Source organism: Apteryx rowi, unplaced genomic scaffold (assembly GCF_003343035.1).
Source record: "Apteryx rowi isolate R43461 unplaced genomic scaffold, aptRow1 scaffold_279, whole genome shotgun sequence".
NCBI classification, from domain to species: domain Eukaryota; kingdom Metazoa; phylum Chordata; class Aves; order Apterygiformes; family Apterygidae; genus Apteryx; species Apteryx rowi.
Genome location: NW_020449185.1, coordinates 398,829 through 416,573, shown reverse-complemented (window position 1 = coordinate 416,573; position 17,745 = coordinate 398,829). Strand labels below are relative to the sequence as shown.

The 17,745-nt window shown below is 42.4% G+C and overlaps 1 protein-coding gene across 6 annotated transcripts in view; it reads right to left on the bottom strand.

Annotated features, from left to right (window-relative positions):
• GBF1 (golgi brefeldin A resistant guanine nucleotide exchange factor 1) overlaps window positions 1-17,745 on the bottom strand; it is a 115,736-nt gene that overhangs the window by 12,555 nt on the left and 85,436 nt on the right. For all 6 annotated transcript variants that reach the window (XM_026068713.1, XM_026068714.1, XM_026068715.1 and 3 more), the window contains 13 exons: window positions 16,730-16,898; window positions 15,277-15,488; window positions 14,574-14,672; window positions 13,955-14,149; window positions 13,420-13,606; window positions 12,258-12,398; window positions 11,611-11,699; window positions 8,289-8,491; window positions 7,703-7,826; window positions 7,277-7,402; window positions 6,567-6,649; window positions 4,066-4,302; window positions 3,047-3,140 (listed from right to left, as the gene is read on the bottom strand). In XM_026068713.1, coding sequence (XP_025924498.1) covers window positions 3,047-3,140; window positions 4,066-4,302; window positions 6,567-6,649; window positions 7,277-7,402; window positions 7,703-7,826; window positions 8,289-8,491; window positions 11,611-11,699; window positions 12,258-12,398; window positions 13,420-13,606; window positions 13,955-14,149; window positions 14,574-14,672; window positions 15,277-15,488; window positions 16,730-16,898 — 1,959 coding nt within the window. The remainder of the gene's footprint in view (window positions 1-3,046; window positions 3,141-4,065; window positions 4,303-6,566; window positions 6,650-7,276; window positions 7,403-7,702; window positions 7,827-8,288; window positions 8,492-11,610; window positions 11,700-12,257; window positions 12,399-13,419; window positions 13,607-13,954; window positions 14,150-14,573; window positions 14,673-15,276; window positions 15,489-16,729; window positions 16,899-17,745) is intronic.

The following is a 17,745-nucleotide window of genomic DNA, read 5'->3' as shown; positions in this document are numbered from 1 at the left end:
GACTGTTCAGAATTGGTTACAGGAAGGACAACGACTCTGTGTACAACACTGTGGATAACTCCTTAGTTAACTCCTTAGTTCATGCTTTGCAGAAAAATGAAGACAAGGTGGCTTACGTGATACAAGCTGAATCACTGAGAGACCTAGACGTAGCTCACCAAGAATGACAATGATACAGAGCATTCTGAAAGTGCTTGCTGAAAACTCGCTAACACTAATTTATTGTACTACGGAAACTCATTTCAGGATCAAAGTCTTCTACAAAAGACTTTCAGTATCACAGCTCCTCTGGGAGGCAGCAATTATTCCACACTACCATTGGAGAAGGAAACCATAGCAAAAACTATCAGTGACTTACAAAGCTATTCTCACCACTAGTTAACAGCCAGGTTCCAAGCAGAAGTGATGAATCCTGACATACAGTCTGCCAGCAATTGCTGGACCACAATTCCTCCAAAACCTGTTCAATATACCACAGCTATTCAAAATACAAAAAGCATGCTAAAAATATTTAAACCAACCAAATGCATGCTGCCAAAAAACCTCCCCCAAAACAAAAAAGTCCCAGCAACCATATGAACTAGTATCAGACATAATAATAAGCTCCATATTTCTACAGAGTTGCTTAAGCTCATTGCAGTGCTCCTTTTGATAAGAGATGGACTTTGCCATTCTCTTGCTTATGTGGACAAAAACCATACCTAATTCCTTCATTAAGAAAAGGAGAGAGAAGATAAAAGATAGGAAGGATTGGAAAAGTCTCTCTTCAAATCTCAGACCTGAAGACCAGAAAATAGATATGCCCCATCCTGTAATTCCTTCATTCAACAGCTATCTTGTAAATTAGTTCTTGCTTCAGCCCCACTACTGGCAGAGCTAGGATCAAAATGGGTCTTTGATCTAGAGGTGAAATGCATTAGAAGTGCCAGGCCAGAAGCTTGGCAGAAGTGTGACAACCAGTGTGTTTTTTCCCCATTGTTGCTATGGGGAAATCACATGAACACACATACCACTAGACTCTCATTGTGCAAATAGCAATATCCCTAGTTTTGCAGTGTGGCAACAAGCTACGACAACCAGTATCAGAACACACAGGGGTTTTGCTACAACTTATACGTAAAGTCAATCTGGATGTTACCTGTGAATCAAGAATCAAGACACTTGCTCTTCTTAAACCTGTTAACCCCCTCCATATTCCTTCCCACTCCTCTGCTTTCAGCCAAAGTGGCCATGCATAACAACTGCAGTACTCAGAGAGGACACCTGAACACTAGAATGATCTAAATTGGCAAGGGACTAGCAGCTTAGCGACACTATAATGTTCTTTCCTTGCTTTCTAGCAGTTGCTCTTTGTTTTGTTTCCTCAGCCCCTGAGGACAGCCCCTCCTTCTCCCCTTCCACCAGACTGCATCTCAAATATTTGTTCAGTTGTATTCTTGGAGATATTCAAAAGCTGTCTGGATAGGGTCCTGGGCAATGTGCTTTAGGTGACCCTGCTTGAGCAGGGGAGATTGCACTAGATGATCTCCAGAGGTCCCTTCCAACCTCAACCATTCTGCGATTCTGTGATTCCTCTACTGTCTCCAAGCCTTACAGGAATTTACAGCAGCAGAATGTAATTGGTGTGGTTGGAATCCATCCAAAGATAAGAACTGTTCATACCCAGAAGTCCCTGATTCTACATCATCACCAAGAGACATACTTGCTTAATTTACACAGACCTAAGACTGCTCCATATTCCAGTCTCGCAACTAGATGGGATGCAGCTGGTAATAGCTGGTGCCTCTGAGGGCTTAGTCTAGTTGTTTGACACAGATTTATACAGAAGAAGCATTTGTTTCACGGCAGACATTCCTCTGCTTGTATTATCTATTGGTAGTCTCAAGGTTTGGTATGCCTGGAGAGGATCAAGTATTTTATCTTTACTGTTGTAAGCTGCAGAGGAAGAGGGAATCTAAAGTAACCCCATCATTTGGGATTTCTTTGTCTTTTAATAGTCAGACAGGTAYTCTTTCACTGCTACCAGTGCCAGGATGCAAGTGACATAAAACCTCCAGTCCAGACAGTTCAGTTTCCCTATAGAAAGAACTTATGGTTTCAGAGTAGCCTAATTCTGTTAACTGGATTAATTCACAGGATCATTTCTCTCCTCCTTCTACCCTTTTAAGGGATTTCAAAAATCACTTGTCCTGATCTTTTTACTCCCCTGCTTTAAGTCTTGAATGATCTTGTTTCCCTTTTTGTGTGTTTGCACACTATTCTGATCACTATGGGTCTTGTGTAGTTTCTCAAAACAATGCTGTGGACTTCTTTGCAAGTTCCGACCTTTGAAAGGAGTTGCTTTTTTCTTCCTAGCACACAGCATGATCTGCCACTATCTATCAAACGCTTTGGAGAAAACAAGCTGATACTGCACCACAAAGAGATTTGAGAAAAAAAAGCTTACATCAATTACCATATGATGAATTCATTCTCACAATACAATTCACAGAAATAGTCTTTAGTGCTTGGTAAAAGTTGGGCCACCTCTGCTGTTCTTATTACCAGACTCTGGACAAGTGACAATCCAGAGCATTTGTTTTTTTCCAATCCCTTTATGCTGGGTAGATGCATAGCCTCTACACTTTGGAAGATTAGGTCACAAAACAGYTCCTCTTGACATTGTACAAGCCCTATAATTAAATATCTAATAGCTGAAATGCATAAACTTGCTTGGGATCACGGATGATCACTATCTTGATCACAGTAAGATTTAAGTTTCCTGAGACCAAGTAGGTAGAATACACACTTCTGCATCATGGTATTCTGCTCTGCACAAACTGGCACCTGTGCAATAAGTAGAAGGAAATTTGTGTATTTAAATCTGTATTATGGAAGCCCTACTTTACTACCTGCTTCTTCACCTCCCCCAGAAAACTCTGGGCGGGGGGAATAGATATCTACAGATACTGTGATAACTAAACAAATAAATACCACTGCGTAACAGAGAAGAAGAGAGCTCCAACACACTAGGAGCCATGCTTCTTTCCTCGCCATGCAATCTTACCTCGCTGCTGAGGGCTGTAAACTTGCAGAGAGAAATTATGAGATTGTCAAACACATCACTCAGGCCATAGTGAGCAGAAATCATTGCACATTTCCTGGGGGAAGAAGAAAATGAGAAACAACGTAACAATACAGCACAGGCACTTCTCTCTGCAGAACAGCAAGTCAGATAGCCTCTTCACTTAGGTTTCAGACCTTCCTCTCCACCCACTTATAATGAATGTTCATGCACAGCAGTCTCCCTCAGGCAGTCAAAATCCCCATCATCAGATCCACTGAGATCCTGGAACCTTAATATTTGTCTGTGCTGATTCAGGGAACACTTTCAACAAGAAAGTCCAAACAGACAGGCTTCCTGCAGCTGAGTTAATATCCCTAATTTCATGTCTTGACATAAAGGAGAGTTTCTAAGATTGGCAGTAGTGTAGAAATTCTAGTTTCCAAGAGATCCTGGCTACTGTAGTATATTAACAGGGCTTTAAAACTATGCTTAAAGGCATGTTTTGGCCTGAATTCAAGCACGACCAAATATCATTCCAATGAGGTTTCTAATAGATAGCAAGATTTCTGAATACTGATCGTCCAAAAAAATGTCCTCATCCCATTCAGCCACACCTATGGCCCCACTCAAGAGAGATTTTGCTGATATACAGGAATTCTGCCAGCATCACTGTGCCAGTTAAGAGTGATTTTTCCTCCCCCGCACTTCTAAGCAGCATAGCTATGTCAGCAAGTCTTTTAAATGTGACCAGGTTGGAGTTTAAAAATATATACCCTGAGCACTTTTATTTACTACAATGTAGCAGTCAAGCCAAAAAGTGAGTGCCACCAAGAGAGGCCTACATGAAATGAATCACTAGAAATACTAGAACAAAACCAGAGGACTGTAGGTCACAAGAAAATGCCCTTCAACTGTAGGAAAAGTAATGGTTGATATTCACTGTGATCTCTCTAGCAGGCAGGCATGATACACCAGCCAGACTGAAATCTTTCTGGGCCTCATCAATGTGAGAGAGTTACCTGAAACCAGAGATAGCCTTCTGGATGATTGTTTCTTCTAAGCTCTTGTCAAAAACATAAGAAAGGGCTGCAATGGTTGGCCCCCATGTCATGGTGAAGAGATCATGGTCATAGCTTCCAGGAGGCACATGGAGAAATATTCCCTCATCAGTGGCACCACGATGTAGCAAGACATTCCAGATATAGTTTTCCTTCACCAGGCCCGTCTGTTCTTCTGGCATCACTATCTCATCATTTCTACCAGACAGGAATGCAGAAAGGTTAGATTTTTCATTCTGAGCCAAACCTAACATTTAGACAGCACCTTTCATAAAATGGTCCCAAAGTGTGAGCAATACCTACTCTGGAGTCACTTTGCCGGCTCCTGAAACATTCTACCTTCCCAGGCCTGTCAGCCTCTCCTGCTCCTTTCTGATACCTTGACTATGGAGTACAGTGGCTCTCAGCAGCACCCAGCAGCAACCGAGTAAGACTGGTAGTGAAGAAGCAGCTATCTAAAACTACAGGTGAAAAGTGTATCACATACTGCAGTTAAATGATGGGAAATTTTGGACAGAACACTAGCATAGTAGCATTAGTCATTCTTCTTCACTCCTTCATGCCTTGCCTTGTTGGAACACTCTGCATATCCCATCACCACAGACAAAAACTAAGTTATTATACTACTGCAGTGAGAATAGACATGAGCAACTGGATAAAGAACAATGCAAATATTTTAACTATGCCAAAAATCAAACTCCAGAAATCCAAGAAGTACAAAATTAAAGCTAAAAATTGAAACTACATGTATGATGGGTAATTCATAACCAGGGTACTACAGCCCCTTACTCTTACTGGATTGAAGCTATGCAGTAATAAAACAATCATGATTAATGCATAGTAGTATTTGCAATCCTGGGTTAAAAATATATCTAGGCCTAAATACATACTCCCCCACTTGTGGGGCATTGCTTAAGAGAGAGCCGTCTCCAAATGACCAATTAACTGAGGACAGTCTCAGATCTACTAAGAACAGTAGATGGCAGGCAACTTGAAAAGTAGAGTTCTTTCTGCAACAATCTGAAAAAATAATGTACTTCAATTGCCAAGGAAGCAAAATTCACAAGCTAACAACTATAAAAAAGAAACTTGGTTTATGCATAAGAAATAAACTATTTCAGTTGCAGCTGCATGCATATTTTGACAAGAGCAATCATTACTGAAGTTACACAGGAAAATGTGTTCAGTCAGTAATAATTTTTTTCCAAGAAACTATTTTTGATTAATATTAACAGAAATAAGTGAATGGATTTACTTGAAAAGTGTCAGAAAATGAATTCTGTGCACAAAAGTGAAATGCTGAGATTCTGAAGAGATCGTGCACTATTCTGTACAGATTGTAGCCTGAATTTTTTTTCCTGACCATACAAGGAAAACTATCCCTCAATCTCAATTATGACACTGAGGCAATCTCTCTGAAATGGAGCAAAACCGAAATGGTACACCAGTTGCCTTAGCCACTGAAATGTGAATGTACTGAAAAAGCTGAAGTATCTGGTGAAGGGAGGAGAGCAGGGAATAGATTGAGTCAGAGGCACTAGACAGCTGAAAGATATGTGAATATTCTCTGGATACTACTTAAAACATTAAGAACGCCCTCAGGTGAGAGATCAATCTAAGCTAGAGCTCTAGTCAAAAGTTAGAGCCATCTCTCAAAGAATTTCTAGATACTCAGTACAGGCAGCATCCTCACCTTCCTTCTGGAGGAGGCTCAAAACAGAAGCCTAGTCTAACCATTCTGCCCTCCTTCCTGACAGAGCCACTGCCTCCAACAGTGAACTGAAAACAGCTGAGAGTCCAAGTCACATCCTGCCTCCTCAGAGGTGTAATCCTCTCAATTTCAAACTGGCTAGGCTTGAATTTACTGTGATGGGATAGATTTCTAAGCCATTAAAGCTGTCCACCCAGAGCTAGTCTGTGCACAAAAAGGCTTTGGCCATCAGGAAGCCTCCCCAGATACTGGTCAGTGGGCCAAGAGCTTCAGGGCTGGGAGAAGAGACTAGGAGCAGACAGCCATCTCGTATGAAGAACCCAGAAGCAGAACATATGAAACTCAGACCTGGACATGTTATGTCAGTGCACCACTGCTGTCCTGGGGATGAGATACTACATACAAAGTTCTAAAGAAGTCTAAAAGCCTGGCCTGGAGGAGAAAGGACTCTTACTTACAGCATTTCACATGTGCTGCTCTTGCTCTGCCATTCTTTGCAAGTTTCAAGTTATGTATTTTTTAACTTTAGCTTAAGCTCTGTGGATAAAAATACCATGGCAAGAATCCAAAGATATAAATCCAGTGCACTCACTGTGACAGGCTTGTTACCACACCCCCTTATGGAGCTGGAAGGTAGTCTGAGGCAAACTGGCACATGACTGCCCTCTTAGTACTCTCCAGAGCTCTTACACACCAAACAGCTCTAGCTTGCTCTCTGCACACAAGGAAGCAATGACAGGTTGATTCTTACTTGATGGCATGGTACATGTCTTCCAATATGTCCTGTTCAAAGTCTTTGCCTCCATTCACGCCCTTCAGGTTCTTCCGAAACTCCTGAAAAAATTACGATTAACACCAAGGTAACTCTCTTAACATCTCCTGCTTTAAGTGCTTGGCTCCAGTCAGTACTCCACTTGCTTTTCACAGGATCCAGAAGTGATTTCCCTGTGTTCTTCCATGTGCAGCCTTAGAGTGCAAGGACTGTAAATGCTAATGTTAGGGGCACAGCAGTGTGCAGTAGTCCTCCTTTTTGCTCACAGGGAAAGAACAGAGGTAACACTACACATGCTTAGCTGAGGCTGGACATCAGAACAACATGTCTGTACCAGTGCATGAACACTGGCAGGACTTGAACTCAAATTGGTTCAAAGTGGTTCAACAACTCTTCTCCTATTAATCAATCTTCTCACTCTTACTATGATTTATGATCTGGTTTGTTCACACACACTCAAGCCTCTTGGCTAACCTGACACGTTATCTGCTAGCTTGCATTTCTTCAGACTGTCCCTTTCCCCCATCCCTCCTCTCCAACTGTGTTCAACTCCAGTACTGCACACCAACTTATTGTATACAAGAGTGATGAATGACAGGGAAAAACAAAAGAGAAAATGTCACTAATATAAAAAGCAGATACTACCACTACCAAAACTAGAGAAAAGTGCCCACACTCGTAACACCCACCTCCAGAGTCATTGGGACGTTCTGCTTGCGGACATTATGGTTGTGCTGGTCAGTGTTCAGCATAATAACTGCATAAGCCAGGGCAAAGCAGGCATCACTGTTAGCAAATGGGGACCCATTTGATTTCTGAAAAGAAAATGTAGACACAATTCAGTCCTACAGGAACGGGGATATCAGTGATCCAAGAGAACCACTTTTCTCCTGCACTACTGAATCATTTCTTGGACTAACAAAAAAACCACCAGGCTTCAGCACCAGTTTTCAAAAAGCACCCTGGAAACCCATGTGCCACCTCCTACAAAACAGCTGCTGCCTGCAGGACACTGCAAGCTTATACAGCCAGTATGATCTGACAAGTCCATCATGGCAAGCAGACACACAAGAAAAAACACAGTGTTTGAGCCTGTCTTCCCACCAAGTACACACCCGCCAATGCTCTGTGAAGGCTTCCAACAGCCTCTGGATTACAGGCGCCTCTCCTGGTAACCTGAAGGCCTCTAGATAAAGTCGTAAAGCTTCATCCAGCCTTAAACCTTGGAAGCTGAAAGTCCTGCAAGAAGAATGAAAAAGCAATGAGAAACAAACAGAATGGGAAAGGTAGGAGAAACTTACTGACTGCAGTCTTGTCTGGTTCACCATCAGAATGCCAGATTTCACAGAGGGCAGACAGTAAAGATATGAGGGTGAGGAAAGAAGAAATATATCATGTGCAACAGGCAGACGCAATAAAACAGAGCCAACAGTCATACAGCTGATGATGTCTGTAATCATCTCTGCAGCCTTCATAGAGACTGGAATTACAGAAAGAAGCTTCAGTATCATACTACTATATGTATYGAAGGTGCTAACTGAACGGAAGAGATACACAGTATTAAGGTGTGCTGGTACACAGAGAAACAAGCAACACAGATCCCACGGCTCCAGCAGCTGCTGTTCTACTTCCTTTTAATGCATCACTAAACTCTTGAACTTGCACCCCTTTCTGATTAAAGAGATAAAGAAAGATACTCACCCCACAAAGCTCTCCAGCAAGTCTATGTTTTTACGGTCACTCACAAATTCCCCAATCATCTTCTTGTCCAGGCGAGGATTTTCCCGTAGCCACCTGGCCACCTCATTGTTGTCGATAGGGGTGGCAAGAAGGTTCTTCTCCTGCAGAAACTGTATCCCTTTCTTTGGCTTTTGGTTGAACTGCTCTGTGCCAGTTATCAGGAGCTGAAGAAGACATTCTAATAATTAGAATTTCGAAAAGGGGCATTAAGATTGCTTTTGGTGTTTGAACCAAAAGCACAATAGAAAATAAATTAACTTTAGCATGATCAAGCTTATTGTACTGTGTGATACAGCAAGAAGGCTAACCAAGGTCAGAAAACCTGTAGTCATCACAAGGAATCCATATTAAATGATACAGAACAGAGCAAGCATGAGCCACCATCTTTGAAAAGCTCTGAAGTCTCACTCAGTGATTAGCTCTGCTACTCAGAATGCCCCATCTGCTCTGTAATGTAAATAGAGCAGAGGAAGGTCTCTGATGAGCCCCAAACATGTGGCAAGGAGACCAGACCTGCCCAGTTACAACAGCAGCACTGCTCCATGCCTTCCTCGGCCCCCTTTGACTCTCGTACTCTACCTCACTGCCAGGAGACATACAGCAAGAATCCTCAGCACTTATTCAGCAGGCGCAAGGAAAAAGTGCTGTGAAAGCCTAAACTAAGAACTAGAAAACATTCTGCTAGCAAGGCATGCTCCCAAGAGCAGCTGGTACTCCAGCATGACAAGGCTATCAGTGGTTTGGGAAGAACAGGTGCATTTTTGGTTTTGAAGAGAAGTCAGCTACTCTGCTCTGCCTGATTCTTATTTTAAGAAATAGGACTGTACCACAGCCACAGTGTAAGAAAACATCTGACTGAGAAAGGGTTAACTGAAGGTTCTGGTGGCGTTCAGAAAAGCCAAAAGCACAAACAACTGTATGAACTTTACTAAGGCACCAGAATAAATGTCAGTTCCCCGTTAACTCCTATTACCATCAAACTGGTAGTGATGACCTAGTGAACTAAATTCGTGACCACCATGATTACTAGCTCCCCTGGGTTCTCATATCTCAGAAGCCACCACCCCTCCCCTCTCTGCCCCCCTGCAAGCATGCCTGTGTGAACATCCTCAAGCTGCAGTGAAATACATAACAGCAAGGAGTGCAGAGAGATGCAATGAGCGTGCAACAGAGAATAAACATGTGCTGCCCCAGTATGACAGGACTGAAGGGACTGTATGACACAGTAGGGGCATTTCTGTTCTGCAATAAAGCCTGTAAGACAAGCCTATGAACATGTTATACTTCTCAAGAGCATCTGAAAGGAGACCAGACTGCTGGCATTTCACACTGCATTAATCATGTCAGTCACAGGCTTCAGAGCTTCTGTTCATTGTCTTTGGAATCACGGAAGAAATCTTTACCTTTGATGCACAATTTGGTTTCTCTTTTTGTTTAGCTTTTTTACCCTTCCAGCTGTGGCAATTTTTGGTATTTGAGAGATTAAAGGAAATAGAACATGCTGGTGCCATGTCAGCATTGACGTTTCTTAAGTTGCTGTTTTGTTTGCCTTGTTCACATGCTCAGGATGAAACCATTACTAAATTTAGGGTCAGGAAAGAATCTTTCCCAGGCAGTCTAACAAAGACTTTTGGATTTCTTTCTGCCCTCTGCTGTAGTGTGAGGCCATGTGCTTTTTCTAGGATCACCTGAAACTTTAAGAAAATCACACTGCCACTGGCAATGCTCTTGATTTCTCCTAATCTTGTTTTCCAGCACAGGAAAACTGGAGTCTGTTACTAGAGGTCTTCAGTTAAAGCAATGGAAGTACTATACAGGCTACCTTTTCAGCAATTGACTTTCATGTAACATCCATCAGCAAAACCTAGATTTAATGCAAGACAAAGGCTTGCAAACGAAATAGCAACTCCGTCAATATTCATTTCTTAGAAATTAGTTAATGCCAAAACTGAGTGGTTCCTTTGGAGACTGTGCTGCCAAGCACTTTCCCCCTCTCCTTGCAGCTGAGGCAGTCAACACTGCCTGTTATCCACCACAGCACTATGTTGTAGGAAAGGAACTGAGTTCTTTGGTACTGCAGCAGACTTTCTAGAGATAAATCAATCCCTTAAACTACATTCAGACCCAGAAGCAGCCACAGTGAATCACAAAGCACAGACTAGCATGCTAGTAGTTAGAGATTTCTGCACTTCTTAAACTTATTTAAACGAAAACACTGAAGGAAAACATGACAACCCTTCCCTTACAATAATGTAAAATAACATCACCTACTGTGGAGAGAAAAGTTAGAAGCCTTTTAGCCAGATACAAATCAACAAACTGTCTCTTTAACCACCAGTGAATCATTCAACCAAAGACACACATCTGTTTTTCACCATATCATCAGGCTCCTTTACCCCCTACTTGCCAAAGCCACTCATGTTTCCTCCAGAATAAATTTGTTATTGCCATACTGAAACTTAGTAATTTCTCACTTAATAACCTCCTAACTACCTCACATATGTTGTGTGAAGAAAACAAAATCTATACAAGAGCATCTGTGAATAAAAAAAATTGTCCCATGTTACCTATAGGGACTTTACACATCAAATTCATCCACTGCCTCCTGAGGTGAACAAGCATGCCATACTTGAGGTTTGACACAAGATGGCAGATAAATTCAAACCCACCAGCATAGAGCACCTTTGCCAACAGTACATCTGGACTAGAAACAGCTCAGGTAATAGGAAAGCTGCACAAAGTTTAGACTGTAACTCGGATTACTGAGATTCAAAGAAACAGACATGTAGACAAAGAATGGCTTTGCCATAATCAAGCCATAATTTTTTCAGTCATCTTCATGAAAAAGATGAGAATAAACAAAAGAAGATAGTTGGCTAGACTGTCACTTCCACTACTGGCCTCTAGATATGGTCCCCACGAACAGGTTTTATAAGAGTAGGCAACCTGCCCTTTTTGATGGAGATGCCTGATTATCACCATATAATGCAAATTAGATCCAGCAACTTTCCCAGACGGAAGTCAGATGGATCTAGCTTACAAATTGTGCCATGAAATTTCCCCAACACYTCTTTTAATTCTTAGCACAACCGAATAACCAGAACAAGTAATAATCACTGTTGTCTCTGCCATGTAGTAGAATTTTCGATGAGTGACTATTTAATTCATATCAACAGACTGGAACTCAAAATTTCTAAGATATGACCAGTCATGCAAAATGCACATAGGAGAGGAAATAAGGAAAACATTCAGAAGTACATTTGTAGTACACTCCCAATCATACCTTCTTTTTGTTCTTAATCTGCATAAGCTCCTGAGGGCTTGGAAGGACACATGAAAATCGAGTAGGCTTCCTGGAGACACTCTTCTCAGCTAGAAGGACAAAGGGTCATTACAGCCAAATCCATTTCCAGAGTGGCACTCAGCCCACTATAGTGCCCCACTCATAACCTTCAGTCAGAGTCTTGCTCCAATGCATTGCCCTGCAAATGGTAGTCACACTCTCCCTACTATCCAGCCACAACATTCCTCCACCCAAATTTTATGCAGCATAATTGCATAGTAGCTTCTTGACCTGGACAACTTCATACATCCACAAGATTTAATTTCCTGGCTATTGTGACTATTTACATTACTGATCCCCTGGACAGCCCTTGATTACCTTAAAAACACTAGCATAGGGATGAATTTTACACACCCCTGCCCCAAAGTGGCCCACCAAACTAAACCCCCTTCCAGAAGTAAGGTAACTATAGCAGGCATATATCACACACACAATAAATGAATATTCACCACATACCTCTTTCTAATCTAATTACAAACACGTAATAGCTATAGTGAGCTATGATATACTGAAGTCAGACAGCAAATATCAGGACCATTCTCAGCACATACACATTCAGTAGGAGTCAGCGTCCTGCAGACTATTACCTGCCTCACTTCCTCCTTCCAGTGCCATGCATCCCTGCTTCATCTGGTCAGCCATAAGGCACCCACTGGTGGGAGGACATGCCCCAGCCGGCTCAGCAACCGCACTAGAACATTTTCCCTCACTGAGCACTCTCTCATTATCTGTAGAAGTTAAAACAAAAAAAACCACATAGACCCATAAGCCTAGGAAAAAAGCTACTAAAAGAAAAAGAGAAAAGTGACCATTCTGAATTGAATATGTGCTTATTCAAAGGACTGAGTTATTTCCCCCACAGTAATGGTGATTTCTCAGTATTTTGTCTACCTGAACTCCACAGCATACCATCCTTCTTTTTGGACTGTCAGTCTTGAAATGGCATTTAAATGAAGCTTCACATGAGGGGCACATTTCATTATCTGTAGATTTTACTTCCACCATATTGTACGCTCAAATGAACATCCAGGGAACAAGTGCTGGGGAGAGGTTTAACCCAAAAACTAGATACCTCATTCTTTCCACGCAATGGGTGAAAGACAAAGTAGTTTGATTACTATCATTACTCTGATGCACAGCAAAACAGGAAACACGGCAGTCATTCATCTCACTTCACAGATAATACAAATGAAGTAAGGGCAGAAATGGCTCTGCCCACTAACGCTCAAATAGATACAAATAAATCTTGGTCACAGAAGTTGCTGGCCAAAAGAATCTGGTCTTATCCACAAGCACATAACAAGCAAAATAAAGCTTGGTAATTTCTTTCCCCTGGTGAAGACAAAAAGCATGTGCTGACTTGACCAAGGCAAGATTTAGAACAATAACCAAAGCAAGATTAAAATTACATATTCCCTTTTTTGAAGTTAACAAAAAAGGGAACATTTTTGTGCTTAAGGTTGTTACGAGTATTCCATCCCTAAGAAATTTCTAAATCCTCTAACAAGTAAAGTCTGGAAAGGAAAAGAGGCATAATATCACTCTGGAAAAGTGGACTGTGTCTCTCTGATATTCGCAACAGAGACCAGGCCTCTCTGGGGCCCTGCTCTGACAGCTAGTCATAAAACATGCAACTGGAAGACCAAAACCATATATTTAAGAAGCTTATCACATGAGCTACCAAAATGAGATCTGCAGGATTAGCACAAGACTGAGTTAATATCAAAATATCAAAGCAAGGGGTCTTACTATTGCTTGTTTCTTTGGTGCTGTTCACGGCTTCTGTATTAGGTTTGGCAACTTCCTTCTCTTGTTGATGGATGCTGCTCAGCACTTTGGCCTGGCAATGTGCCTCTGTGCTATTTATCACTGTCAACAATGCTTCCAGAGACAGCAGATGGACAGTATACAGTTGTCCAGAAACAGGAAAGGCATTCTGGGAAATAAAATAAATAAATATTAGACAACTTTTATGCCTCTCCATGATGGAGAAAGGAGTTTCCCTCACTGCTTTGGGAACCCAAGAGCACACAACASAACATCCAAAACTTTCCAAACAAGGCTTTTGAGCATACACTTAATAGTTTAAATCTCTTCTCTTCTGCCTCCAAATGTTAAATGCATTCTTCATCTCTACAACCTACTTATCCGAAATCTTCCATCCACTCCCAAGTCCTGCTTCTGTGCTTAACCTTCTTCTGACTTGGCAGCCTCCCTTTCTGCAACCCTCCTACCCTCGTGGCAGAAGGCTGGCGAGGTAGTGCAAGCCCAGCCCATTCAGCACCTTGGAGAGCAGCTTGGTGAGCTCCTCGAAGAGGTTGGCACAGTAGTAGTCACAGTCGTAGTTAATGTAGAGCTCAGTAGCGAAACTGGGAATCCGCCACAGGTGAACTATGGCTTCCAAAGCCATCTCCTTCATTTCATAGGGCATCTTTGGGTTTTCCACAGTGATTATTTCCATCAACTTCTTGACATACATCTGGCAGAAACACAGGGCAGCTCAGTTTAGGGAAAGAAAAAGGAAAGCAGGACAGTGAATAGCTTTGAGGGCTGCAAAACAGATTTGAGCTTCATCTTCCCACATGATATGTCACACTGCATATTTAATGGTAGCTCATTCTGCAGGAGGTTGTAAAACAGGTTTCAAATGGTTCTACCATTCAGTGAATCTGGATTCCTGGATTTACCATTCTAAAGAATGGTAGGAGAAAGGCAATGTAGTACACACCAGTTTCAAAGACATTTTATTATCTCAACAAGAAAAGGCCTGCACAGCCCACCCACAAACTACTGAGGCATTTATACATAGATAAACTGGTATTTAGACTGCCTCTTACTGCCTTGGCAGTATGCATTTGTCCAAAGAACTATTACTAGGCACCCAGTGATACTCAAAAACTCACCTCCAACTGGAATTTCAGATGCTCTCTCATGCTCTCAAAGAGAAGAAAGCATACCCTGAGGGAGGTTGCATACAGATTGAGCCGTTCAACACTCAGTAGCTGAACAAGAAACAAAAAACGCCCCCAAGAATTACAAAGACTAGTCATCATGTACCATGAGTAGCAGTACTGTGACACTGCAGCCCCCCGAGATCCACACATGGCTTCCCACAGCAATGTTATTTCAGAAAACAATCCCTTACTTAACCTCCCGGTCTTTCTGTGAATGAGGATGAATGTACTTACTTCCCTTCTGCTTACAAGTAGCACTGATTTCCTACTACAACTCTGTTCTTTTGGTAAGCTCACAGATCCCCTTAGTGGTGAAATAACTTGGGAGAAGACCTGCCTTCAAGATGGTCCTTCTGAAATTAATAGCTGGTTATTAGAAAGATCCTGCCTACTACTAAGCTGGTAACTTGCAACCATAATTATTTCAGAACCTGCAGTTATCTCAAACCTGCAACAGAGGTTATTGATACATATTATCAAGACCACTGTTTCACTGATGCAACTCAGAACTCTCACTGCAATGTAGCAGAGAACTCATTTGAGGACTGAGACCTGTCAAACCTCAGCATACTAAATTCCAATAGACTATTTAATCCAAATCAGTATCTAAATCCTCAGCGCCATATCCCATGCTAGGATAAGCCAGACTTACTTGAAACAGGTGCCGGCACAACTCTTCCTTCACAAGTCCCAAGAGGGACTGGCAGTTTGCAATGGGGGCCGACTCCAGAGCAACAGTTAGCAGCTGCAGCCCCATATGGATCATCACATCAGAGTTGTGGCGGTCATTAGGGTTTGTGAGTGAGATAAGAAAGCGGAACAGTTCTCTAATACATGGTAGTCCATAGGGGACCAGCGCTGCTCCTGAGGGAAAATAAAAGACACTAGCACTCTAACAACTTTGCTCATGCTTTTTCGTGGTGTTTAACAAGTGGTACAAATCAAATCATTATAGACCAGTTCAGGAACAGGAGTTTAACACCCTCTTAGCAGTGGGTGGCACAGATTAGCGGAAAGCACAGAATCACAGAACAGTTGAGGTTGGAAGGGACCTTAAGAGATCATCCAGTCCAACCCCCCTGCTCAAACAGGGTCACCTACAGCACATTGCCCAGGTGTCCCATGTCCAGGTGGCTTTTGAATATATCCAAGGACGGAGACTCCACTACCTCTCCGGGCGACTTGTTCCAGTACTCCGTCACCCTCACAGTAAAGAAGCTTTTCCTTACATTCAAAGGGAACTTCTTGTGTTTCAGTTTGCGCCCACTGCCTCTCGTTCTGTCACTGGGCATGACCGAGAAGAGTCTGGCCCCATCCTCTTTACACCCTCCCTTCAGATATTTATGCACRTTGATAAGAGCCCTCCCTCAGTCTCCTCTTCTTCAGGCTGAACAGTCCCAGCTCTCTCAGTCTTTCCTCATAAGAGAGATGCTCCAGTCCCTTCATCATCTTAGTAGCCCTCCGCTGGACTCGCTGCAGGAGCTCTATGTCTCTCTTGTACTGGGGAGCCCAGAACTGGATACAGTACTCCAGGTGTGGCCTCACCAGGGCTGAGTAGAAGGGGAGGATCACCTCCCTCGACCTGCTGGCAATGCTCTGCCTAACACAGCCCAGGATACCATTGGCTGTCTTTGCCACGAGGGCATATCGCTGGCTCATGGTCAACTTGTTGTCCGCCAGGATTCCCAGGTCCTTCTCCACAGAGCTGCTTTCCAGCAGGTCAGCCCCCAACCTGTACTGGTGCATGGGGTTATTCCTCCCTAGGCATAGGACTCTGCAGTTCCCTTTGTTGAACTCCATGAGGTTCCTCTCTGCCCATCTCTCCAGCCTGTTGAGGTCCCTGTGGATGGCAGCACAGCCCTCTGGTGTATCAACCACTCCTCCCAGTTTTGTATCATCAGGAAACTTGTGGAGAGTGCACTCTGCCCCTTCATCCAGATCACTGATGAATAAGCTGAACAGGACTGGACCCAGTATTGACCCCTGGGGGACACCGCTAGCTACAGGCCTCCAACCAGACTTTGTGCCACTGATCACAACCCTCTGAGCTTTCCCATTCAGCCAGTTTAGCAGAAAGGACTTAAGCAATATTGCCCACTTCTCACCTTCTTTTTGGGAAGACTGAGTAAAACGTACTCCACGGGGATTTACATAATCCATGTCATGAACAGAGGCAGAGTCAGAATGTTCTGCTATGGATGTACACTCCTCTAGTACCTCAGGGATAGACTCAACAGAGGCCGACTGGATCTTCTCCTCCCTCAGACTTTCATTCTTCATTGATAACAATTATTTGAGAAGGAAAAAAGGAAAAGCAAAATAAGTGTTAACAGGCACTAGATAAGCTTAAAAAAAAAAAAAAGAGGCTTATTCACTCACTGTTCCTTCAGAGCTATCAAAAATGTACTGTTCACTCATGGGAGAGAAGTAGGAAAAAAAGATTTAAGATAAAAGGACACCTCTAGCTAATCTGTACCCCCCTCTGCCCTTTCACTTCCATCTAGTTCTTTAACTGTTTTACATTTTTACATCAGCCTTGGTTGTTAGGCTTTAAAAACTTTACTTTGAAGATGCTCCCATAACCTAACAGTTCTTACTGCCAATTAGGTTAGGATTTGGCTTATTTTTCAGTTTTAAATGCTATATAATTTCAACACACTCTTTCTACCTATCTGCCCTTAAATCACCTCAAACAATCCTCCCTCCTTCTTAGCATTTGTACCATTCATAATATCTGCAGGTCTGAAAGGTTCCCTGTGGTCCTAATCTACCCTCTCAGCAATATGTGTTACAGGAGAACTGGAGACAATAAGGAGAAAAACTTATTGACAAAGGCCTTGGTTCAGGTTTGTTATATTTCACACTAACATATGCACATGCACAGGCACCAAAACCTGAATTTCCACAAATTCAAGAAAAATTGTTCACCAAAGATAATGAAAGAGTTCTCCTACAGATTTCACCCCTAACAGTTTCTCCTTTAATTAAGGCCAAAGATATTGACAGAAGTATAACTAGATATGACATGCAATGTTAGGCTGCACAGTTATCTTTTCTGGGCCAGTGGGGATGGTCTTGAGAAAAAACATGGAATGAATGTTTGTGAATTTACAGATCACTT